The sequence below is a fragment of the Pseudophryne corroboree genome, chromosome 5 (genome assembly GCF_028390025.1).
Source record: "Pseudophryne corroboree isolate aPseCor3 chromosome 5, aPseCor3.hap2, whole genome shotgun sequence".
Classification (NCBI taxonomy): Eukaryota; Metazoa; Chordata; class Amphibia; order Anura; family Myobatrachidae; genus Pseudophryne; species Pseudophryne corroboree.
In genome coordinates, this window is record NC_086448.1 from 232,509,824 (window position 1) to 232,535,930 (window position 26,107).

The following is a 26,107-nucleotide window of genomic DNA, read 5'->3' on the forward strand; positions in this document are numbered from 1 at the left end:
CCCTATCGTAATCTCTGCTGGTTTGCTTAAAGGGTAGTGTTGTACTACTCCTGTTACTCCCATGGCTGGAATTATTTTACCAGTGGTTTTCATACCCACTGTTGAATTTAACACTGACTTGGCCGCCCCCGTATCTACAAGGAAAGGTAGTGATCTACCAGCTACATCAATTGTGACCTCGGGTTCGCTTCCAAGGCTCGCAATTAATTTCACTGGCTGCAGACTACAGGTGTGGCCTGACCCCTATTGTAAGTTGTTGCCCTCCCGCAGCGCGTTGGCAGCTACAATATGTGAGGGGGGTAACAGAGAATTTTCAGAGACCTGCCAGTCTCTCTTTGGTGGGTACCTTTTTGTTTCCCCTGCATGTGGCTCATAACTCCTCCTCTGCGGTCCCTGATCCCAATTACGTGTGTCATGTTGTTGTCTAGGGGGTTGATATACCTTATGTGGGTTTCTATAGGTGCAGTTTCGTGCAAAATGTCCTCCCTTCTGACAGTTATAACATTTTACCACATACGACTAACCGTCAGGGGTCTGGGGCTTAGGCTGACGTGGCCTTGTTGTAAGGGCCTGTATACTCACTGCCATCAGCTTATCGCCCTGTGACTCCCTGTGTCTAATGATGTTCCGATCATGCCCGACAGCGGTCTCTCTCAAAGCAGCCACCGACATACCTCTTCAGTTAGGTTGAGTGGTTTGTGTCCTAGTTCTCAACACTTCCTTTAAACCGTCCATTAATACGGACACCGCTACCTCTCTATGGTGCACATTTTCTTCAATGTCTACAACTCCAGTGTACCTAGCCATTTCCTCTAATGCCCTATGGAAATAGTCAGAAGCAGTTTCCCCTTCTTTTTGTCTTATAGAGAAAATTTTGTTCCTCTTGACAACAGTTGGGAAATATACTCCTAACTGCAGGTTGATCTGTTTAACATTTTCCTGATTGTAAGCATCAGTGAGAGCTTTCTCTTCATCTAACTTACAATCAGTAATGAATTTCAAAGGGTCAATGGTAGAGGGCAAACATGCCCGCAGTACTGTCCGCCAATCCTTGTTAGTGGGTTCGGCGGCGTTACCTAGTTCTTTAATGAACCTTTGGCATGCGGCTAGATCTTTCCTGGGATCAGGAAATTCAGACATAATTGTCCTTAATTCTGTCCGGGACCAGGGGCAGTGCATCGCAATGTTTCTGATGGGAGTGACTCCCTGAGCATCAGTCTTTCCATTTGGGACTGCGATCACCCTGACAGGATTAAGTTCAATCACATCACTCTGTGTTTCTTCTACAATGTGAGGTGTAATTGTTTCCGCATAATGTACAGTTCCGTACTTACCCGTGGACACGACCTCACCTATCCCTCCACTAGGGGCCTTCGCTACTCCTCTTACTGGTTGGGCCGTACCCACTGTAGTCTCTTGTATGGTGGCTGCTAAAGAGAGTGCTGATATCATTGTGGGCTCATCTTCCTGGTCGCAGTCCTGAGAGAAGTTTAGGATGGGATATAACTTGCACGGGTTAGCATTAGCATCAATACACTTATCTACTTTACTCTTATCACTAATACATTTATTAAGTGCTCTTTTATCATATACCAGTATGCCATTCTCTGTAGCCATTTTCTCTCCTGTTTTGTATGGTGGAGGTGGTGCTGTGGCTCTCAGTTTTCTGATAGGGTCGGAACCAGCTGCTTGAGCTAATCCCCGTTGTATCTCACCTTCCTATTGCCATAATTGTAAATAATCATAATGTCTAATCCGTTGCTTTCCGGATTTAATCAGACATATCCTTCTCCTTAAATTTTGCAAAACCTCAGGATTAAAACTGCCTACCCTAAGGAACTGTTCCCCATCGTTCACAGTCATACGTTCCCACTCATTACACAAGACCTCTGCGTATGATCCATATTTCTCACACATTATGTACCTCGCTGACCCTTTGGGCCGACAAATATCAACATGAACCCTTGTTGATCGTCCCCTACTTGAGCAAGTGGCCCCCATTCTTTGCAGGTATTGCCTTTTCAGCGAACCCTTACAAAAACCAACTTACTCAGTGGTAAGGCGACGGTGAAAGTTCTCCGATCGCTTTCACCCACTCACGCCCCTGTTGGCCTATACACCAGCCCTGTGTCCGTAACCAGTTTCCAGTGCCAGTAGTACCCAACCTCGGGATCTTTTATAACCTCTATTTACTGAGAGCGTGTGGGAGTATGCTACCCCTCCCAGTACTGTAAATATCAGTTGTTGGAGATTTCCTGAGTGAACAGCGAAACTCCCTTAAAATAAAAAAACCTACACAAATCACGTTTACCTGTACAATTAGCGTCTATGATCCCGCAGCAAATTTAGTGGGTATCAAGGTGAACTAACTAATGTACACAGTAGCGTGCGGTCCAGTCGCACTGCGTATAAGTAACTATTACTTATCCGCTGCACGACCAACGGAATCGATTGTTTGGGCTACTAAACCTCAGCCGGAGCGTATTCTCAAAACGGGCCTATATGGGTACTACGCAAACCCCCGGGGCTGCGCTCACTACCTCTGACCTTTCTCAAGTCAGGGTTTTCAGAACTTCATTACTTACCTTAAACGGATTTCTGATTTTCGCCGACCTTTTGGTCTGCTGTAATACTACCTTGCTCCTTTATACCTTATACAATGTTAACGTGAGAAAGCCACTTCCACGCCACCAAGTGTCCACTCACCTGATGTGGTCTCCGACGGGATCCCGAATTATGGGTTCACAAAAAAACTTCTATTTTCACACTCACTCCTGCTCACTCATATGCACTTTGATTTTTCTGTACAGAAAATTACTTTCATTCAGTTAAAACAGGCTAATACCAGAGGTGATGCAATAAGAGAATGATCTTTTAACCTAAAATTTTGGAAACTGAACAAATTTGTGCTATTATCGCGTGGCTTCCGTATCACTTAAACTAAAACAATGTTATCGTGTGATTTGTATTTAGTGGGCGTATCCATACGCACGTTGCGTAAACACGCCACGTGTGTAGGCCTCTGCGTTGCGTACGCAATCTCACACGTGTTCCGAGACACGTATACAAAGGCGGATGCGTCCGCAGCAATACAAATAACACGCTTCTATAAATGCAAACGATATGTAACTATAATCGCTTACCAAGCACCACACAGTATTTCCTGTATAAACCTTTATAACTGGGTCAGGCTGCGTGTGTGCTTTACAATTACTCCCTTAAATATTACTTTTTACTTTTCATGAAATAGCAACACATTACCCAGTACGTGATCAATGCTAATGACAAACAGAAAGGTAGATATGGGAAAATACACAGATAAAATACAAATGTGTTTGTGTGTTGCGTGCGCAGTTGAAACCAAACAGAATTTTAACAGATTTAAAAGACAATAAGAAATAATAGCTTTGCGTTCTTACCTTTCGGTTCCGGATCCCACCAGCATCCCTACAAACCAAGCGGAGCAGACGCTTATCTAATCAGCACTACTGTATCCCCGACCATCAAACGGCTAACAGGGATACTACCTTCCCGCCCTTTGCTGATAGATAAAAGTCTGCCTTGTCCTGCTAGGCTGCGGATATGAGGAGGACCGGACGAGCCCTCAATTGATAATGTCAAATATTACCTTAAAACATGAAGCTATATACTAATACCGTGGAGCCGTTATGGCCGCTAGACCACGTGCACGTGCTACGCACTTTGTACGCTATTTGCGTACAGAGTCCTGCACGTGGTACGCAATTGGCGTACACACGCTGCGCTGAGTGTACGGATTACACACAGCGGGCGCACACACAGTGGATAACCTTTAAACCTTGCTAATAAAACACAGTGAGAATATACTTATTCTTTAAACCTTACTAACCAAGTACCGAAAAGCAATTGAGTCACTAAGAAAAGCCCTCTGCAATAAACAGTGAAAACACAAGACCTGGTTTGGATTTAAAACCGCAGCAGTTCTAACACTGCCGTGGATTGTTTTAGAGAAAAAGGGGAAACACAATACAAGTTATACACTACAAACTAACAGGGAAATCTAAACAGAATAACAGAATATACATGAACAATAGCGAACAATCGCAAACAAGAGCGAACAGAATGAGAACACAATGAGAACAAATGGCGAACAAAATGGATAACAAAATGGCTACAGAGAATAATACATACGTGGGGATGATTCGCAAGCGCGTCCTGGATCCAGCCCTCAGCATTCAGAGAGAAAGCCTTCAGAGAGAGTGAGTGACTGGACAGGCAATGGTGGTCTTCATATACACAACGTATATTCACAATACAATGGTCCCTACAATCTCATTGTTCATTGGACACAGGAATGTGTCTCCACATTATAGCAAAGGTCATAGGTGGATTTGAACAGGTGGGCTGTGTCTTTCTCCAACTGCTCTGGTGGGAGGTATCCTCAGGATTCCCGCCGCATGTGTAATTTACAGCAAATACAATTAATGTTCATAAATTACTTTTGCACATAACTATGCGCAGGAGCGAGCGATCCTTTCCTAACTAGCATCGGAATGTTACTCATAAAATACCCTACAGCTGGATACTAAACACCACCTTTCAACCTTTGTCTGACCCTTCCTATCATGCAAAGAGGAATCTCTCTGTCCAGGAACAGTTTAAACTAAACATACTTGCTGACATTGTCTAGGGGAATATTTACTACAATATACGCTATATGGGTTAAATATGCTATGATCGAGTCGCACGCTAGACGCTTACAAACTCTACCGTAAATGCGCATACACCGCGCGTGATCGCCGGAGCGATCTTACGCAAATTGCGGATATGTGCACGCACGGCAGAGCGTGTGCACGTGCAGCGGGCATGTGCATGAGGGGTTAGTACAAGGCATATGTATCAGGATATTTTTCGACTTTGACAAGAACTATAACCACCACTACCATAGGCAAACGCAGGGGTGGTTTCCGGTTGCCCAGAAACCCCCCTCCTCTTGGCAAGTGGCAAATTATGACAACAATACCAATGGTATATAATACGATTACTAGAACTGGCGGCGCATCATGCAGAACTGCTGCACATGCCCACTGGTAGCAGCTTTTTCTATCAAGTTTGCTGTCTGTGTGGTTCTGAGCCCTCATTGAGTTCACTGGACCAAAGAGTAGCTACCAGAAAGAAGAGACAGGAGCCTTACCATGAGGTGGGAGAATGTGTGCTTAGAAAGTTCAGTACTGGTTCTATAATGTTTGTGCATTTATTTATTATAGTATGTTTAACCTTTTCCTGACCACTTACTTATCTTATTTATATTATTTAAATATGTTTTGGGCCCTACACACTGGGCGATAATACTGAAAGATATGAACAATCTCGTTCATTAATGAACGAGATACCGTTCATATCTTTCAGTGTGGAGGCACCAGCGATGAACGATGCGCGGCCCCGTGCTCGTTCATCGCTGGTGCCCCGTCGCTTGTGCATGCAGACCAATATGGATAATCTCGTCCATATTTGCCTGCACTGCTATGGAGCCAGGTGACGGGGGGAGTGAAGTTTCTTCACTCCCCCCCCCCGTCACTGCCGCCGGGTCGCCCATCGGCCGTATCTGCCGGCAGGCAGCTCAGCGGCGGATCGCAAAGTGTGTAGGGCCCATTAGATACAGCCTATACTATAGAACATCTATACTGTATTCCATGTTCCGCAGAGTGGGATATTTGCAGTTGCATTTGGAAACCCCCCTCCAAGAAATCCTGCGTTTGCCACTGACTGCTATCTTACTCCTCCATATCAGCCACAGTGCCATAGTGAATCATACTGTATGTATAACAAAAACTTCCAGCGTTCTACTATTCTCTGGTTTATTTTTCTTTCCTGATAGCATGAAGTTACTTAGTCACTGGTGTGGTGTGAACGGCTGTCACTGAGGTGAGTGTGTCACCAGCTCACAATGGGGACAACCTCGTGTCACATCATTTCTGTCTGGTGTCAGTGAGTGGAGCTGTGATAGCGCCTCAGCAGCAGCACTATGGGGGAGCACAATAGGGATGATGAGGCTGGGTGTGTGATGCTGATGCCTGGGGGACGGTGTGCGGCTGTCGGACACTCTGTCTCCCCTAGGCGGTAGATGCAGGCAGCCCGCCGCCCTGCGCTCCCACCCGCCCGGTCGGTATATCAAGTCTGCGGCCGCAGGTGGGCGTGTTAGAGCACTGACAGGTGGGAGGGGCCACTACTGAGGGAAGGCAGCTCACGGGTTAGTTTGGTGGCCAATAAACCGCGAGCTTACAGATTGATTGACAGGGGAAGCCCCACCCCCCGCGGGTGTTGTGGTGTCACCCCGGCAGTGCAGAGCCAGCTGAGGGTGCCGGTGCTAGCGGCTGCCGCTCCGGCCGGGGAGTCCGGGAATCAGGGTAAGTTGAATGCAGCCGGGCGCTACAGGGGGGTGCGAGCGCTGTGCATTGCACACAGCATCACATGCAAGTCATATGTATCCTCATCAGCGAGCTGCTACATGCATAGAGACGTGCAGCTCCACTTGTGTGTGCATGCTGACTGTCCATACACATGCACACACCCTACACTCACATATGCAGATGTGTGCATGCAAGCCCAATCATAGCTACTGTAGTGTGTATCTGTCTATATGCATCCATGGTGTGTGAATGCACAATGTCTAGATCACACATGTTCCGCTGCTGCTGCTGTGTGGTATAATAACCTGGGCTCTGATGACAGAAAGCGACCTGTCTGCAGTTGCTTGCAGCATATGTTGTGCACACATCTCAGGGCACTGCACCCCTTGGCAGTATGGCAGTAGCACACATCTCAGGACACTGCACTCCCATGCAGCATGGCACTATCACACATCTTAGGGCACTACACATGCTGGCAGGCAGCATGGCACTATCACACATCTTAGGGCACTACACACCCTGGCAGGCAGTAGTACACATCTCAGGGCACCACACACCCCGGCAGGCAGCATGGCAGTAGCACATATCTCAGGGCACCACACAGCATGGCAGTAGCACACAAAGCCACAGCTGTCACATTATGGACTGCTACAGCAAAGTGACCTGGCTAGCAATAGAAGGGTAGACGCCTGGATGTGCTGTGTACTTGTGTGATAAAGGCTTTGTGCTGTGTGTGTGTCTTGCATAGTACAGAGGATGAGCTCTGGGGTTTTCTTCTTCTCCTTCTCCTCCTCCTCCTCCTCCTCAGGAGAGCTTAGTGTGCATGTGTGTGTGTGACAGCTGGGGCACACTGAGGATGTGAGATTGCACGCACATTCTCACACTGCCTCCCATGCCATGATGTGTCTATTTGTCAGATCCGTGTGAAGGAGCACACACCATTCTTCAAGACATTACCTATGCCATTATGCAATGCATTCAGCTGAACAGGACAGGCATGTGACTATTACATACAAGATATTCAGTATTGCAGGCTTTTGTTTTCATTACATTTGCATGTTTTGGTTTGTGCAATGTTTGGTATGTGCAGTGTTTTAACCATTCATTTATGTAATGTGTTAGGCATTGATCTTGCACATAAATAAAAATGATTGTTTAAGCATGTCTGATTATGTTGTTGTTCTCATAATTAACTGTATGTTTTTAATTATTTTAGGTAACTAATGCTGAGGATCGGAAATTTTTATTTATTTTTTGTACAACTGTTCGTTGGCATCACAGCTGGTGACTCAGGTACCGGCATAAGGCACTGGGCTGTGGGCTTTCTATGATCGCATTGGTGTGAGCTGATCTTGCAGAGGAGAGGAAAGAAGTGGTCATACCAGGAAAGGCTCTGCTGCTGACAGCCTCATGGCAGAAACAGGTGGGGGAGGAGATGGTGCTGGTGAGGGCACTGGTAGTGTGCCCTTGCCAGTGGATTCTGCAGTTAGCAAATTGACTTTAACCACTAGCAATGGTGATAGAGGAAGTGCAGAGAGTAATGGAGGAAAGTGCAGAATTGAGACTACTACTAACAGCGGTGTATCGAATGGAGACTGTGCTCCTGTGGATACCAAAGATGATAGTGGATCTGTTCAACCTGAGAGCCCTGGAATTGACAAAGGGGACAAGCAAGGATTGCCTCGCAGGAGCAGTATTATCAAGGTGAGAAGACCTGCTGTCATATCTTTTGCTGTATCTCACACATCCGTCATAGCAGTTTCTAATAAGCATGCTGTAGTAGACTTTCGCTCAGTGTAATGAAACTGCATCTAGACATAGAATGACGTTATTAATGACAATATAATCCAGTTTTGTTGCATATCTTATCGGTCATTGATCTGTACCCATTGTGTGCCTAATCTTTAGCCAGAGATTTTTAATACTGACCACTTGCATAGATGTGTATAGTTTTGTGTCTAGATGACCTGTTCAGTTGCCTTTGTATTGTGGTTTATATGGCCAATAATGTACACAATAATGTTTCACATGGGAAAACCTTGCAGCCAAATGGATATGTCCCAATGCGTTTGTAGACATTTTGTGGGCTTAGCCAATAATATTCCTAAAAATTCAGCATATCAAGTCCCTGGTAATCTGTGACATCACTGTGGCTTAGGGTAAATGCTTCTGAGCGACGCTGAAAAATCTAATCTGGCGCTGCTTGGATATGTAGAAGCATCAGCATGGTCTCGTTAGTAGGCACTGGCCACTTTCTAGTTCTCTACTCTGGTAGGAGAGGCGTGCAGTGATGCCATTGCAGTGTTTAGAAAGCCTCTTGTATCTAGTGAGCGCTGCACTTCTGTGGTTCCCCCAAAAAAGAAGTAAATATGCAGTGCTGAGCTTGCATGACATTTGTGCCACCGTGTGCCCCCAGCCTCTGTGTGTATGCCACCTCTAGTGCTATGTCACTGCTGACAGGGTGCATACTCATGAGTATTGGCCCTGCTCACAAAATAGCTATTTTAATTATGTATAGGTTATGTGCGCACATCACAGGAATCATTCATTTTCTTTATTACACCATTATAAAAGCTCCAGTCAGAATTTCTAGATAACATAGGGACACTTACTGCTTATTAGCAGTTTCGGGAGAAATGCCTAATGATTTGTAACTGGGATGTATATTATCGAAAAACCACAATAGGTGAGCTTACTCATGGTGGTAACCTGTCTGCTTCAGCCATCCTTTATCTGATAATGTCATCGCAGTTGTTGGTCTCTATGGTTGAGCTGGATGCATGCTTCCAACAAGCAGTTCTTATTCTACCAGTGGAAATGTGGCCATGTGATGTTGGCTCATTTCTTTCCTGTCCATTCCTTCTGTGTATGTGGACATTGTTCAGTGTGAATAAGCTGTTTTTAGTATATTGGAATGGGTGCGAGCTGTAATTTTGCTGTTTTCTCAGGAGAGGAACTAAGAATTGAGGCTTGTGTCTACAAGACTGTATGCTTAAGGTCCTTTTTTTAACCTTTGTTTCACAATGACTAGTAACTGTCAAACTATTCTGGGAATAAATAGAAAAGTACTGTTAGCACTGAAGTGGACATTTCTGAATGTTTCCATAGCTGCAGTTCCTCTACATTGCCATGAACAGAGTAACTGCATGAAGTAAATACATTTGAGAATGGAGAGGCTTAAGCTACAGTAGGTACACACATGAGCAACGGACATTCGTTCCGACATCAGAACGAATGCCCGTCAGCACAGATTGCCCGCAAACACTGGAATTATGTTAATGAAGGATGAAACGATCATGTTCGGTCATTAGCATACTACAGGGCGCTAGCACTGTTGTCAGGTTTGATGTGCAGCGCATCAAACCTGACGACGTTGCTAGCGAGCACGGGCACCTGCATATCGGTATACACACTACCCGATGTGAGTGATATGTCGATCGGACAACCTATCACTCAGTGTGTACCCAGCTTTACTGTAGACAAAGATTGGGCCTAATTCAGAGTTGATCTCAGCAGCAAATTTGTTAGTAGTTGGGCAAAACCATGTGCACTAAAGGGGGGGCAGATATAACATGTGCAGAGAGAGTTAGATTTGGGTGGGGTGTGTTCAAACTGAAATCTAAATTGGAGTGTAGAAATAAAGCAGCCAGTATTTACCCTGCACAGAAACAATATAACCCACCCAAATCTAACTCTCATGTTATATCTGCCCCATCTGCAGTGCACATAGTTTTGCCCAACAGCTAACAAATTTGCTGCTGCAATCTACTCTGAATTACCCCCATTGTTCGACATAAAGTAACTCACCCTTTGCAACTTTTTAAAAAGTGGCGTACCTGTGTCAGATGTGGTTAGTCTATGACTGGAGATGTGACTTCACTGTGACTGCTAAAAATTACAGAGCACAGCGCAGACCTATTACATTTAATGACTGTATAGTGTAGATAATAAGTACCTAAGTGACTTGGAGCATCTGAAATGCTTCGCAAACTGGATGCAGGTATAGTTTTTCTACATGACAACACTTAAAAACATGTGTGCAGGGTTTCTGTTTTTTTAAATATGTTTTGCAACCAATCAGACTGCCTTCATCATCATCAGTGTGCAGTGTACTGTACACTACCTGCGTTGAAGCATCTGCAAGCAGGACCCCTCAAGCCGTCTACATTTGTGTCTTTTATGGGCCATTTTGGATGCAGCTTGCAACAACAAGGCCAGACGCTCTCGCTGTACTTCTGCTGTGTCTGCTCACCCGCTTACAGTGACTGCGCTCCCATTCCAGCCCAGCCCCGGCACTCTAGTTGGAGTCAGACGCAAGTCTGCCGCATGCCATAAAAAGGATGCCCAGAGCGTAAAGACACGCAATCCGCACTAAAGAAGAGTGCAAGGTTGCAGTTGAAAAAGCAGCAACTTGTGATTATATCTGTCTCTGTGTAAGACCGTTGTGTGGGGGTCTTTTTCCTGTTGCACAGTACTCATTATATGACTGAAATTTGTAGTGGGCATCTTGCATAAATAAAAAATACAAAAACCATCAAAAGTTAATGATAAATGATTCGGACATAAGCAGTGATTAGGAAGAGATCACAATCTACACGTCCACTTTCATTACCCCTGGTAACTTGAAGCTCGCACTATCATACGTATACCATCTCTCCTGCTCCCTGCCAGCCTTTCCCTACATCTGTTTTTCACTACAGGCTATTTGTACACATGAAGAAAGGAGGAAGGAACTTATCAGTGCTTTGTCTACCCGTATTCTGTTTATGCTAACCATTTGTCATAAGTATATATACATAGAGAGGAAAATGCTTTGTTGGCACTTCTTGTAAGCTTGTGTAGAAACCTACACTTCCCCTATTTGACTTCTGAATTAAAGAGCTAAATGCAGCGTTAGTGGAATAGTCATTAGTGTGTGAATGTAGGTACTGTGTAATATCTACCAAGGAATTGTTATTATGACTAACCGCTGCCATTCATTTTGGTACTGGAACAGTGCATGTAGATGGGTATGAAACTCCTAGGGGTATATGCAATTGCGGTCGAATTCCCGAAAATGTCGAAAAACTGGACATTTTCGGCAAAAAAAAAAATCGACAATGCAATTCAGTACTTTCCGTCAAAAAAACGGACTTTCCAAATTCGACTTTTTGAAATTCGACATTTGACAAATTCGACATTTCTGCAATGGTACAAATGCGGCATTTCGACAAAAGTATATTCAATTGAAGATTGTAAATTCGACAACAGTGCTTTTAGACAGTAAATTCGTCATTTTCAATCCGCCTCACTTTGCTGGCGGAATCTAATAACATTTTTTAAAAACATGTTTTTTTTATTGGTAATAGCATATCTATTTATATTAGAAGGGATTAGGTACTTATTTTGTCTATTTAGGAGGCACAAGTATTTTATATATATTTTTTAAAATATATATATATTTTTTTTTTTATGGAATGGGTTAAAAATCAGAAAAAAAAAATGCGTGGGGTCCCCCCTCCTAAGCATAACCAGCCTCGGACTCTTTGAGCCGGTCCTGGTTGTAAAAATACGGGGGAAAAAATGACAGGGGATCCCCCGTATTTTTAGAACCAGCACCGGGCTCCACTAGCTGGGGATATAATGCCACAGCCGGGGGACACTTTGATATCGGTCCCTGCGGCCGTGCCATTAAAACCCCAACTAGTCACCCCTGGCCGGGGTACCCTGGAGGAGTGGGGACTCCTTCAATCAAGGGGTCCCCCCCCTCCAGCCGCCCAAGGGCCAGGGGTGAAGCCCGAGGCTGTCCCCTCCCCCCCCATCCATGGGCTGCGGATGGGAGGCTGATAGCCTTTTGTGAAATGAAAGAATATTGTTTTTTTGCAGCAGAACTACAAGTCCCAGCAAGCCTCCCCCGCAAACTGGTACTTGGAGAACCACAAGTACCAGCATGCGGGGTGAAAACGGGCCCGCTGGTACCTGTAGTTCTACTGCAAAAACAAATACCCAAATAAAAACAGGACACGCACACCTTGAAAGTACAACTTTATTACATACATGTCGACACACACACATACTTACCTATGTTGACACGACGTTCGGTCCACTTGTCCAAGTAGAATCCACGGGGTGTACCTGAAAATAAAATTATAATCACCTAAATCCAGTGTCCACTGATATTTGTAATCCACGTACTTGGCAAAATAAAAAAACGCATTTACCCGATCCACACAGACTGAAAGGGGTCCCATGTTTACACATGGGACCCCTTTCCCCGAATGCTGAGACCCCCTGTGACTCCTGTCACAGAAGGTCCCTTCAGGCAATCAGGTAGCGCCACGTCCTGGTACTCTCCTGATTCCCTATGCGCGTCTGAGCTGGCAGACGGCGCATCGCACAGCACCTCCATTAGTTTCAATGGTGGGAACTTTGCGGTCAGCGGTGGGGCTACCCGCGGTCAGCCGCTGACCGCGGGTGACCTCACCGCTGACCGCAAAGTTCCCACCATTAAAGATAATGGAGGGGGCTGTGCGATGCGCGTCTGACCGCTCCGACGCGCATACTGCCAATCAGGAGAGTGCCACGACGTGGCGCTCCCTGATTGGCTGAAGGGACTTTCTGTGACAGCAGTCACGGGGGGTCTCTGCATTCGGGGAAAGGCGTCCCATGTGTAAACATGGGACCCTTTTCAGTCCGTGTGGATCGGGTAAATGCGTTTTTTTGTTTTGCCAAGTACGTGGATTACAAATATCACTGGACACTGGATTTAGGTGAGTATTAAGTTTATTTTCAGGTACCCCGGATTCGTCGACATTGGAGACGTGGCAGTCGGCGTGTCAACATAGGTAAGTATGTATGTGTAGGCATGTGTGAAATAAAGTTGTATTTTAACGGTGTGCGTGTCCTGTTTTCATTTGGTTTTTTTTTGCAGAAGAACTATAGGTACCAGCAGGCCCATTACCCCCCCCCCCCCGCATGCTGGTACTTGTGGTTCTCCAAGTACCAGCTTGCGGGGGAGGCTTGCTGGGACTTGTAGTTCTTCTGCAAAAAAACAATATTCTTTCATTTTTACACATGGCTATCAGCCCCCCATCCGCAGCCCTTGGATGGGGGGGACAGCCTCGGGCTTCACCCCTGGCCCTTGGGTGGCTGGGGGGGGGGGACACCCCTTGATTGAAGGGGTCCCCACTCCTCCAGGGTACCCCGGCCAGGGCTGACTAGTTGGGTATTTAATGCCACGGCCGCAGGGAGCGGTATAAATGTGTCCCCCGGCTGTGGCATTATCTGTCCAGCTAGTGGAGCCCGGTGCTGGTACAAAAAATACGGGGGACCCCTACTCTTTTTGTCCCCCGTATTTTTGGGACCCGGCACAGAGCCCGGTGCTGGTTGTTAAAATACGGGGGATCCCCTGTCATTTTTCCCCCCGTATTTTGGCAACCAGGACCGGCTCAAAGAGCCTGAGGCTGGTTATGCTTAGGAGGGGGGACCCCACGCAATTTTTCTCCGGGTTTTTTACAGGTTTTTTTAAAAATCGAATCAAAATCCGTCAATTGGCCCGTTTTTCGACAGCGGGACTGTCGAATCCGTTTTTTATTGAATATGTCGAATTCCGGCACCCACCAGCCGGAATTCGACGGTCGAATTGTGTCGAATTAAAAAACGGCGAAAAATTGCCGCAATTCGCCCGGAATTGCATATACCCCATAGTGTCTGCTAGTGTTGTGGTACTGGACTCTTTTTGGAAAGCATCTTGTTTTATCCTTGGGTAAACAAATAGTCAAAGCCTACAGCGAACTCCACATGCTGGTCACAAACACATGTCAAGCACATTTTCACTGGCATTACAGCACACGAATGCACCCTCATTGGGTTCCTGTCCTAAGAGCAGCACTTTACTGTACGAGTTCTTACTTTGCTAACCTGATATGTTTCTGCATTACCCACTTATTTTTTGACTGTAGTAATCTGAGCTAAATCAATTCAATGGACATAAAGCCATTTTAGACATCAATTGGGCAGGTCATTGCATTAAAAGAGTGGGACAAGCAGAAGTCGAATATTATCACATTCTGGAACTTTGGGGGACATGTACTAAGTGGTGATAAAAGTGGACAAGTGAGCCAGTAGAGAAGTGGCCCATGGCAACCAATCAGCATTGACGTAACATTTATAATTTGCATACTATAAACATATATAGAGCAGCTGATTGGTTGCCATAGGCCACTTCTCCACTGGCTCACTTCTCCCCTTTTATCACTGCTTAGTACATGTCTCCCTTTGCCTGTTATGCCATCACCGATTGGATACATATGCAATATTAGTGTTATCGTTTTAATAGACTAAATTTAAGTGTTATAGTACATCATTTACAAACTTGCATATTATCACTGACCTGGTTTGGGAGTGTTGTGGACTCGGGGCTTCTTCCGATGACCGGGAAGAGGAACCGCCACTGGGTCGTAGTAGAGATGGCCGGATGTAGGTCTTCCTCATGCAGAACTAAGACGGCAGGCGGGAGGCCCAGAGGAATTCTTGTAGGTCTCCTGTAAGACAAGACTTGTAGAAATAATGAAGGCTGGGGTACTGAGATATTGGAGACACTGTGGTATTGAAGGCACTGAGGTACTGGGAGTACAGGGAGTGCTGGGAGACCCTTGGAGGCACGGAGGTGTTTGGAGGCACGGAGGTGCTTGGAGGCACGGAGGTGTTTGGAGACACCGAGGTGTTTGGAGGGACGAGGTGCTTGGAGGCACGAGGTGCTTGGAGACACGGAGGTAACTGGAGGCACGGAGGTGCTTTGAGGCGCGGAGGTGCTTGGAGGCACGGGGTGCTTGGAGGCACGAGGTGCTTGGAGGCACGGAGGTGCTTGGAGGCACGGAGGTAACTGGAGGCACGGAGGTAACTGGAGGCACGGAGGTAACTGGAGGCACGGAGGTGCTTGAGGCGCGGAGGTGCTTGGAGGCACGAGGTGCTTGGAGGCACGAGGTGCTTGGAGGCACGGAGGTGCTTGGAGGCACGGAGGTGCTTGGAGGCACGAGGTGCTTGGAGACACGGAGGTAACTGGAGGCACGGAGGTGCTTGTAGGCACAGGATGCTTGGAAGCACAGGTTGCTTGTAGGCACAGGATGCTTGGAAGCACAGGTTGCTTGTAGGCACAGGATGCTTGGAAGCACAGGATGCTTGCAGGGACAGGATGCTTGGAAGCACAGGATGCTTGCAGGGACAGGATGCTTGGAAGCACAGGATGCTTGCAGGGACAGGATGCTTGGAAGCACAGGATGCTTGCAGGGACAGGATGCTTGGAAGCACAGGATGCTTGCAGGGACGAGGGAGCTCTGGATCATAGCTTCCACAGGAGAAACGAAGATACTCAGGCATCGGATCTCTGCCTGGTATCTGATTTTAAATTCCCCGCCCTAGCCTGATTGGCGGAGCAGGCAGGTGACGTCAGACCTGCTCCGCCTCCTTGCCCTTGCTTGTGATGGCGGCGCCCTTGCTTCCGGGAAGCCGCCGGAGAGCAGCGCCGACCCGCCGCTGAAGCCGGAGACTGACAGGGGAAGAGAGGCGCCGGGCAGACCAGGCCACCCGCAGGGACAAGCGCGGTCGCCGCTGCCCGAGGTTCGTGACAGTACCCCCTCCTCCAGGAGTGGCCCCTGGACACTTCCCGGGCTTAGTCGGATGTCTGGAGTGGAAGATCCGAATCAGACGAGGAGCCGTTACTTCAGTAGCCCCAATCCAACTTCTCTCCTCAGGTCCATAACCCTTCCAGTCCACCAAGTACTGTAATTTTTTATGAAGATAACGAGAGTCCAGAATAGCTTTGATTTCAAACTCCGCTCCAGCTTCTGCCACTACGGACGTTGGCCTTGGGAGTGCTGAGTGGAATCGATTCAGTATGAGGGGACGGAGTAGAGAAACATGGAAGGCGTTAGGTATGCGAAGATGGGCAGGCAAACCCAGTTTACAGACCACAGGATTTAAGACTTGTAGCACAGGGTAAGGACCGATGAACCTTGGAGCGAATTTCATGGTGGGCACCTTCAACCGGAGATTCCGTGTGGACAGCCATACCCTGTCCCCAACTTTATATTGAGGTGCGGCTTGCCGTTTCTTATCTGCAAAGAACTTGTACCGAACAGAAACCTGCTTAAGATTAGCATGAACCTTTCTCCAAATTTGTCCAAAGTGTCGTAGAGTGGACGCTACAGCAGGAACCTCTATTATCGGAAGGCTTGGAAATTCCGGAACACGGGGATGGAACCCGTAGTTGACGAAAAATGGTGATTCCCCAGTGGAAGAATGAAACAAATGGTTATGGGCAAACTCCGCCCAAGGCAACAACTCCACCCAGTTGTCCTGTGAAGGAGAGAGATACAACCGAAGAAAAGTCTCTAGATCTTGATTGACTCGTTCCGTTTGTCCATTTGTTTGGGGATGATAAGCCGACGAAAACTTAAGTTTAATGTGTAGAGTTGAACAAAGGGCTTTCCAAAACCTGGCGGTGAACTGTACTCCACGGTCAGAAACAATCTCTTGTGGCAACCCATGCAAACGAAAATGTTCTCGGATAAACAATAGAGCCAGTTTCGGTGCTGTCGGAAGACCAGTCAAGGGCACAAAGTGTGCCATCTTCGAAAAACGGTCAACGATAACCCAAACGGTGTTGCAACCCTTGGAACAGGGCAAGTCAGTGATGAAGTCCATGGAAATGTGAGTCCAGGGTCTCACAGGGATAGGCAGAGGACGAAGTAACCCTGCAGGAGGCAGACGAGGAGATTTATGTTGTGTACATTGGGGACATGAATTAACGCAATCTTGTACATCCTTCCTCATGGTGTTCCACCAGTAAGACCTTTGCAGAAACTTGTACATCTTCTGAGCGCCGGGATGACCGGAAAACTTGGAGTTATGGACCCACCGTAGTATTCCTGGGCGGAATCTAGCTGGTACGGACATTCTTCCAGGAGGAGGAGCTGGAGTAGTTAAAGCAGCAGAGACAGAAACTGGATTCAGAATTAAACCCCGCTCCGGAGGTTCATCCTCGTCTGTGGGAACCTGTGAACGGGAAAGCGCATCTGCTTTAATATTGAGAGTCCCGGCACGGTACTTGATAATGAACGAGAATCGGGAAAAGAAAAGTGCCCATCTCGCCTGGCGAGGATTCAAACATTGTGCGGATTTGATGTACAGTAAATTCTTGTGATCCGTGTAGATGGTAAACACATGTTTAGCCCCTTCTAGAAGATATCTCCATTCTTCCAAGGCAGATTTGATTGCCAAGAGTTCCTGGTCTCCAATAGAGTAATTTCGTTCGGCTGGAGAGAATTTACGAGAGTGGAAGCCACACGGATGTAATTTCTTATCAGAGGAATGCTGGGAGAGGACAGCCCCCACCCCGACTGAAGATGCATCAACTTCTAAGAAGAAGGGTTCCTCGAAATTTGGTTGTTGGAGAACTGGAGCCGTCGTGAAAGCTAACTTTAAGCGAGAAAAAGCTACAATGGCTTCCGGAGGCCACAAACTAGGATTAGAACCCTTTCTCGTCAGGGCAGTAATGGGTGCAACAATGGTGGAGAAACCTTTAATGAATTTCCTGTAGTAGTTCGCAAAGCCCAGGAACCTTTGTATTGCTTTCAGGGAAAGAGGCTGAGTCCAATCACGAATGGCCGACAACTTTTCCGGATCCATGCGAAGCTCCGTCCCCGAGATGACATAACCGAGGAACGGAATAGATGTTACTTCAAAGGTACATTTGGAAAGCTTGGCGTAGAGATGATTCTCTTGTAAACGGTGTAGCACCTCTTTGACTTGAGTCCTGTGTTCGACAAGATTCTTGGAAAAAATCAGTATGTCGTCCAGATATACCACAACGCTCTGATACAGCATATCACGAAAGATTTCGTTGACGAATCCCTGGAAAACCGCGGGAGCATTACTAAGACCAAACGGCATCACCAAGTATTCGTAATGCCCATCTCGGGTATTAAAGGCAGTCTTCCATTCATCCCCCTCTCGGATGCGTATAAGATTATAAGCTCCTCTCAAGTCGAGTTTTGAAAAAATGCGGGCACCACGAACCCTATCAAATAACTCTGTGATTAGTGGCAAGGGGTATTTATTCTTAATAGTAATGTCGTTTAGGCCGCGGTAGTCGATGCATGGTCTCAACCCCCCGTCCTTTTTCTTCACGAAAAAGAAGCCTGCACCAGCAGGGGAGGAAGAGGGGCGAATGAATCCCTTGAGCATATTGGACTTAATATACTCCGACATGGCTTGAGTCTCGGGAAGAGACAGAGGATATGTGCGACCACGAGGTGGCGTCTTCCCTGGGACAAGGTCAATAGGGCAGTCCCAAGGCCTGTGAGGTGGTAACAGGTCAGCAGCTTGTTCCGAAAATACGTCCTTGTACCCTTGATATGCCTCCGGAATGTGCTCTTCATCCGTTTTGGAGGTAACACGGAGCGGACAAACAGGAGTAAGACAATTAGTGTGACAAAAGGAACTCCAGGACAGAATTTGTGACGACTTCCAATCGATGTGGGGGTTATGACTTTTCAGCCAAGGCATTCCAAGAACCAGATCATGGGGCATTTCTGGGATTACCAAGAGTTCCAAATCTTCCTGATGTAGAGCCCCGACCCGCAGCTTAACTGGCCCCGTGCGCCACATTATGAGACCTTTGGAAATTCTAGTCCCGTTGATAGCCGTCAGTGAAATTGGCCGCTCGATAGGCCGTAACTTTAAACCCAAACTTTGGGCACAGAAGGAAGAAACGAAGTTCCCTGCAGCTCCGGAATCCAATAGGGCTTCACAAGACCTGGAGACTGAATTGGAGACTAGAGTTACTGGAAGCAAGCAGTCCGAAGTTGGAGAAGCTTTTGTCGTAACTCCCAGCTTGACTCCTCCGGAACAAGCTAGGTCTGCCCGTTTCCCGGACGGACTTTACAAGATTTAAGAAAATGATCTGCGGCTCCACAGTAAAGGCAGAGTTTACCCTCACGACGACGCTGTCGTTCTTCCGGAGACAGTCGGGAGCGGTTAATTTGCATGGGCTCATCTGAGCTAGGTGAGGCCACCGGCCTAGGAGTAGGATTCCGGAACCTGGAACGATCCGAACGGTTACGTTCTCTTCCACGCTCCTGCATCCGAAGATCCACCTTGACGCAAAGGGAAATCAAATCTTCTAATGGATCCGGCAGATCTCTAGTAACCAGCTCGTCTTTCAGCCGGTCGGAAAGACCGTTCCAGAAGGCAGCTCTCAGGGCATCATTATTCCAGCGTAGTTCGGAAGCAATGGTCTGGAAATGAACCACGTACTGGCCCACGGAACGGGCGCCCTGCCGAACACGGAGCAAATCGGAAGAAGCAGTGGTCATTCTGCCGGGCTCGTCGAAAATCCTTCGAAAGGACGAGATGAAGTTGGTGTAGTTGGAAACCATGGGATCAGATCGTTCCCATAATGGAGACACCCAATCCAAAGCAGAACCTTCCAACAGAGAAATAATATATGCTACCTTGGACCGGTCTGTAGGAAAGTTGTGTGCAAGTAGCTCGAAATGTACCTCGCACTGGTTCAAGAAACCACGACAATTTTTGGGATTCCCATTATAGCGGGACGGAGTAGGCAACTGAAGGCGTGGAGTGACACCGGCCGATGGTTGAACATTGCTGGCAACGGCAACTGGTGCGACTGCTGGAACAGGAGCCGGAATTACTGAGGCCAGAGACGCCTGAATCTGATCCAGACGCCCGGACAACTGCTGGAGGTACTGCATCACCTGACCTTGTGCTGCTTCCTGACTTTGCACTCGAGAAGCCAGGTTCTGGATGGCACTAGAGTCCGTGTTCCGATCCCCCGAGTCCATGAGGCCTGAGTATACTATCACTGACCTGGTTTGGGAGTGTTGTGGACTCGGGGCTTCTTCCGATGACCGGGAAGAGGAACCGCCACTGGGTCGTAGTAGAGATGGCCGGATGTAGGTCTTCCTCATGCAGAACTAAGACGGCAGGCGGGAGGCCCAGAGGAATTCTTGTAGGTCTCCTGTAAGACAAGACTTGTAGAAATAATGAAGGCTGGGGTACTGAGATATTGGAGACACTGTGGTATTGAAGGCACTGAGGTACTGGGAGTACAGGGAGTGCTGGGAGACCCTTGGAGGCACGGAGGTGTTTGGAGGCACGGAGGTGCTTGGAGGCACGGAGGTGTTTGGAGACACCGAGGTGTTTGGAGGGACGAGGTGCTTGGAGGCACGAGGTGCTTGGAGACACGGAGGTAACTGGAGGCACGGAGGTGCTTTGAGGCGCGGAGGTGCTTGGAGGCACGGGGTGCTTGGAGGCACGAGGTGCTTGGAGGCACGGAGGTGCTTGGAGGCACGGAGGTAACTGGAGGCACGGAGGTAACTGGAGGCACGGAGGTAACTGGAGGCACGGAGGTGCTTGAGGCGCGGAGGTGCTTGGAGGCACGAGGTGCTTGGAGGCACGAGGTGCTTGGAGGCACGGAGGTGCTTGGAGGCACGGAGGTGCTTGGAGGCACGAGGTGCTTGGAGACACGGAGGTAACTGGAGGCACGGAGGTGCTTGTAGGCACAGGATGCTTGGAAGCACAGGTTGCTTGTAGGCACAGGATGCTTGGAAGCACAGGTTGCTTGTAGGCACAGGATGCTTGGAAGCACAGGATGCTTGCAGGGACAGGATGCTTGGAAGCACAGGATGCTTGCAGGGACAGGATGCTTGGAAGCACAGGATGCTTGCAGGGACAGGATGCTTGGAAGCACAGGATGCTTGCAGGGACAGGATGCTTGGAAGCACAGGATGCTTGCAGGGACGAGGGAGCTCTGGATCATAGCTTCCACAGGAGAAACGAAGATACTCAGGCATCGGATCTCTGCCTGGTATCTGATTTTAAATTCCCCGCCCTAGCCTGATTGGCGGAGCAGGCAGGTGACGTCAGACCTGCTCCGCCTCCTTGCCCTTGCTTGTGATGGCGGCGCCCTTGCTTCCGGGAAGCCGCCGGAGAGCAGCGCCGACCCGCCGCTGAAGCCGGAGACTGACAGGGGAAGAGAGGCGCCGGGCAGACCAGGCCACCCGCAGGGACAAGCGCGGTCGCCGCTGCCCGAGGTTCGTGACACATATCATGTCAAATATGACAGTGTTCAGCATTATATATATATATATATATATATATATATAGAGAGAGAGAGAGATATTTTATATGTTTTATCATGCCTTTTACATGTTTTGACTTTATTATGTTGCAAGCATATAAGAATGAACATGTATAATGTTTGCTTACACATAGAAAATAAAATACAGTTTGCTAAACCTTCTTAGCTATTGTACCCTATTATTTGATACATGCCAGCGTAGATAACGCCGGTATAGAATGTACCTAGAAATGCAATTCAGATCGCAAAGCTCTCCCGATAAGAGCTGTCCTTTGTGATAGAAGGACTTCCGGATTTATGATGCAAATGCCACCGGAGGGGCTTGGGAGGGATCCAATTGGATCCCCTTAGAGGGAATTGCAGAGAGAAGCCCATACGCCACATAAGATGGCGTGACCCACCGGGTCCAAGCGCCGGAATGCATTGTATTCTAGCGCTTGGTATATGTGGCCAAATTGCCATTTTGGGATTTTTGTACGCATTTTCACTTTAGTACATCTCACCATTTTGCATTACCTTTGTATCAGGAACAAACCATGTTGCGATGTAAGGGGTACAAATATTTATTTTTACATGCAAGTTAAATACTGGCTGCTTCTGCATGTAGCCCACACATGCTGGACAGCTGTACACTGCAGTTAAGATTTCTGTTTGGACATGCCCCTCTCACATAAACATCTCTATGTACATTTTATATCTGCCCCACCTGCAGTGCAGCATGGTTTTACCAAGGTGCAAAAGTTACTACTTGCTCATTTTTTCTTTGCCTTCAACTCGGAATCGGCCCCAATGTAATGTTTGGTATAAGACAGTACCACATCTTGGCCAACTATCATTACTGTAGTCATTTGCCATTTCCTGCATTGGATGATAGTCTCTGTAGAACATGACTGTATAAGAAGTACAGTGGTTAATCACATTGAACTCTGTTATGCAGTGGACATTCAAAATACAGTATAATGTTTGGCCCTATATGTATCTGTAGATCTGCTCCGTTTTGGCAGGACAATGTTTCACATTTGCAATATTAAAGATAGAGTATTACCGTGTACCACAGAAATGCAACACAGCCACAGTAAACTAAAAATAATGAAACTTGTCTAAGCTAAATGAGGTTTGGAGTCAGGTTTATGGAGCAGAGTGCCAACAACCTGTCATAACATAAAGGAGGAAACACACTGTGCAGATTGTGGAATGCGTGTCTTGTTGTCTCCTAATGAAGTCCAAACTAGTTTGTCCATTTAAAAGTAAAAAAAAAAAAAAATGGTACCCTCATGAAGCGGTTAACCTGTATTGATTAGTGCTTCTTCCCTTTCAAGTAATAAACGAGTATGGTGGTTAAATTGTCTATTTAATAAACAAACAAAGCGGAACAAAAAATATGATTTGCTTTTTCGCTCCATATTTAAATGTGGTAACGGGCTGTGCACATGGACCAATCTGCGTCTGTGGCGTCAGGCCAACACTGAACTGCTAAGCCGTCCAAGGGCTGCATCCGGAAGAGGGGGTAAGCAGAAGCGACGGAGCCGGCTGGGGCAGTGGAGGAAAGCAGGAAGAGAATGCATCTCCCTTTCTATAGGTAAGAAGGCACATAGCGCCATCTAGAGATGGGGTTATGTTTCTGAACAACAGAAGCTGTGCTTCTCTTATCTTCATAAATACCGTTCCTGCATAGCCTCAATTCTGTACAATGGGGGCTGTAGGAATGTGACAGGAGAAATGAGTAGGCAGAGAAATTAGTGAGTTCTCTGCACTGTACTTATAACTAAATAGAGAAAAAAACCTGAAGTAGGGATTTCTCTTCTGAAATTCTGGAGAAAAGCCATATATTTTTTTTAATTAAATAGACCCCTTTAATTGTTAAAATTGTAACCAACTGCTGTAGTTTAGCTAACACCATTGTGTGATTAATTTGGGACATATATTTCAAAAAGTATATCCCAAAGGGCTCTATAAAAAGACTTGCCATAGAGTTTATCAGGAAGTACTAAAATTAATTGCAAGACCATGTGCAAAAACATCACCAGCTATTGGTCTGCAGATCCCACTAATGGTGTCCACAGGGACCGCAGTAAAATATGCCACACAGTGACAGTCACATGGAATAGAGCTGAAGTTAGAGGACTGTGTCATGACATGTACTTCAGTGCATCCATGTGGAAATGGAAAGCCTGTGCTTCCAGATGTCTGTACAGAATAGTGGATGAACCTGACTGCGGAAGCAGAAGGTGGTCTTTTTTAGGTACGTTTTGTAAAGATCCCTATGTGATAGGGCAGCAGTTTTCTCATAGAGATCAACGGCAGTGATTCGGTTAGTTCACTGGAATGGAGCTCCCTTAGGGTTCATATTCAGGCATTGGACTGTGATACATTGACCTGTATTCTATGCTAATTAAGTATATATTCATTCTATGATTATTTCTATTTAAGATGCAGTGAATGTAGCCATGTATATTGGGGCAGTACGGATGGTGTAATGGTTAGTATTACTGCCTCACAGCACTGAGGTCATGGGTTCGATTCTCACCATGGCTGTACCTGTGTGGAGTTTGTATATTCTCCCCGTACTTGCGTGGGTTTCCTCAGGGTACTCCGATTTCCTCCCACAATCCAAAAATATACTGGTAGGTCAATTGAATCCCAACAAAATTAACCCTAGTATGAATGTGTGTGGTAGGGAATATAGATTGTAAGCTCCACTGGGGTAGGGACCGATGTGAATGGCCAAATTTTCTCTGTAAAGCGCTGTGGAATATGTGTGCGCTATATAAATAACTGGTAATAATAATAATAATAATAATAACTCTTTATCTGAGTCATACATGCTTTGAGTGTATCTATCATCTACACACGTTAGAGCAGTTTTGTAGACTGCTGCAATTTTCAGCAGAATGCACCCATTAAGGAGTTATGAAGAAGTGGCATCAATGAAGCATGTAGGTACCTGTATGGGGTGATGTACAGTAATTTAGCAGCGATGTGCTACTTAACTAACCTTGATGCTTGGCTCCACACATTTCCACCTACAATATTATGGTAGCTCAAACATCTCATTTTCCTGTACGGGGTGCGAGGTACAACTAGCGATGTTAGTGATCACCATGTGCCATTCCGCTAGCTGATCTCCCCCTTTATATCTGTATCATGAAACTTAATTTGTCACTTCCTTATGACATGAGATGGAAGTTCCAGAACTCTGGTACATCTGCACAGTGAAATTTTTTGTGACCTACTGTAACCAAACCTAAATAGCTGTTTCAGGAGCAGCGTGTAGCCCAGTGATTTTCAACCTTATTAAACTTGTGGCACACTAAACGAGATTTTAAAATTGCCAAGGCACACTGTCAGGTTTTTTTAATCAACTAATATATAATATCTCCCGTAGTAATAAAACGGACACATTGGCCCCCACTGTAATTAAACATGGTAATGGTAATTCCACCACACAGTCGCTCACAGTAATGTCACACATTGTGTGTGTGTGTGTGTGTGTGTGTGTGTGTGTCCCAGTAATTCCAACACTTCTTCCGCCATAGTGATGCCACACTTTGTGTGTACCCCCCAGTAATTCCACCGCGCACGGCCCCCTATAGTAATTTTACACGTTGTGTCCCGCCCCAGTAATTTCACCACACTCTGTCCCCCATAGTAATGTCACACATTGTGCCCCCACCCCAGTAATTCTACCACACACTGTCCCCCATAGTAATGAGAACATTGTGCTGCCCCCCCTCCCCCTCTCCCAATAGTTCCACAAACAGACCCCACAGCAATCACATAAATAAATAAATAAATAAATAAAATACACTGGCCCCAACCTCAGGTTTCTCGCTCAGCACTGAGAACACGGAGCAGAGTAGGCGGGCAGAAGAGCGGCCGGGTAGGCGGGCAGGAGAGCGTGCGTGTGAACAGATGAGTGGTCGTGACCTGTGGGTCACACCGCGTCACCATAGGTCACGGGCCGTGCTGCTGAAGAGAGCAGTGAGCTCTGGAAGAGAGCAGTGAGCTACCCGAGCCCAATAGCAATGACATCGGCAGCAGAGCGGCAGGCAGCGGCGGCACATCTGACAACCGCGCACGCAGCACACTAGTGTGCTGCAGCACAGCGGTTGAAAAACACTGGTGTAGCCCATAAAATAATCTGACTCTGTTTATCTTAGATAAGCTGAAGGCTGCATAAGCCTGAGGCCATATAAGAGATCCACTTTTTGTGATTGGTTGTTAAGTGACTAAGCAGTTGCTAGGCAGATCAGTTTCCCCTTTTGGTTTTTTCCTATTGGATTGGAAGGTTGTGCATCAAGCTTAATAGGAGGGTCTTAGGATAGTATATAGGTGGGGGCCATTTTCCTAGACTTCCTCTTGCCATTCATTTTATGGCCCAGGAAGGTTAAGTACATTGGCACTGTAATTTCATTGCTGTTTTTCCTTTGTATATTAGCTTTCTGTTCTGCACCTCCCCCCCCCCTTCCCCCCTTTTCTTTTCAGTGATTCTTCCTGTGACATGTTATTATATTGTATTTATTGGTTCCCCCTCTCCCCCTGGTTTGCCGAGCCCGCGCCGCTACGCTCCCCCCAC

General features: G+C 46.9%; 1 protein-coding gene across 4 annotated transcripts in view; it reads left to right on the plus strand.

Annotated features, from left to right (window-relative positions):
• Nucleotides 1–6,282: 6,282 nt before the first annotated feature.
• The window catches only part of PLCL2 (phospholipase C like 2), a 472,193-nt gene continuing 452,368 nt past the window's right edge, over nucleotides 6,283–26,107 (plus strand). For 2 of the 4 annotated variants that reach the window (XM_063922173.1, XM_063922175.1), the window contains exons 1-2: nucleotides 6,284–6,386; nucleotides 7,606–8,093. In XM_063922173.1, coding sequence (XP_063778243.1) covers nucleotides 7,800–8,093 — 294 coding nt within the window. In that variant the 5' untranslated portion in view covers nucleotides 6,284–6,386; nucleotides 7,606–7,799. Of the gene's footprint in view, nucleotides 6,387–7,164; nucleotides 7,385–7,605; nucleotides 8,094–26,107 lie in introns of those variants that run through there. The other 2 variants (XM_063922176.1, XM_063922174.1) reach the window with 2 other exon arrangements.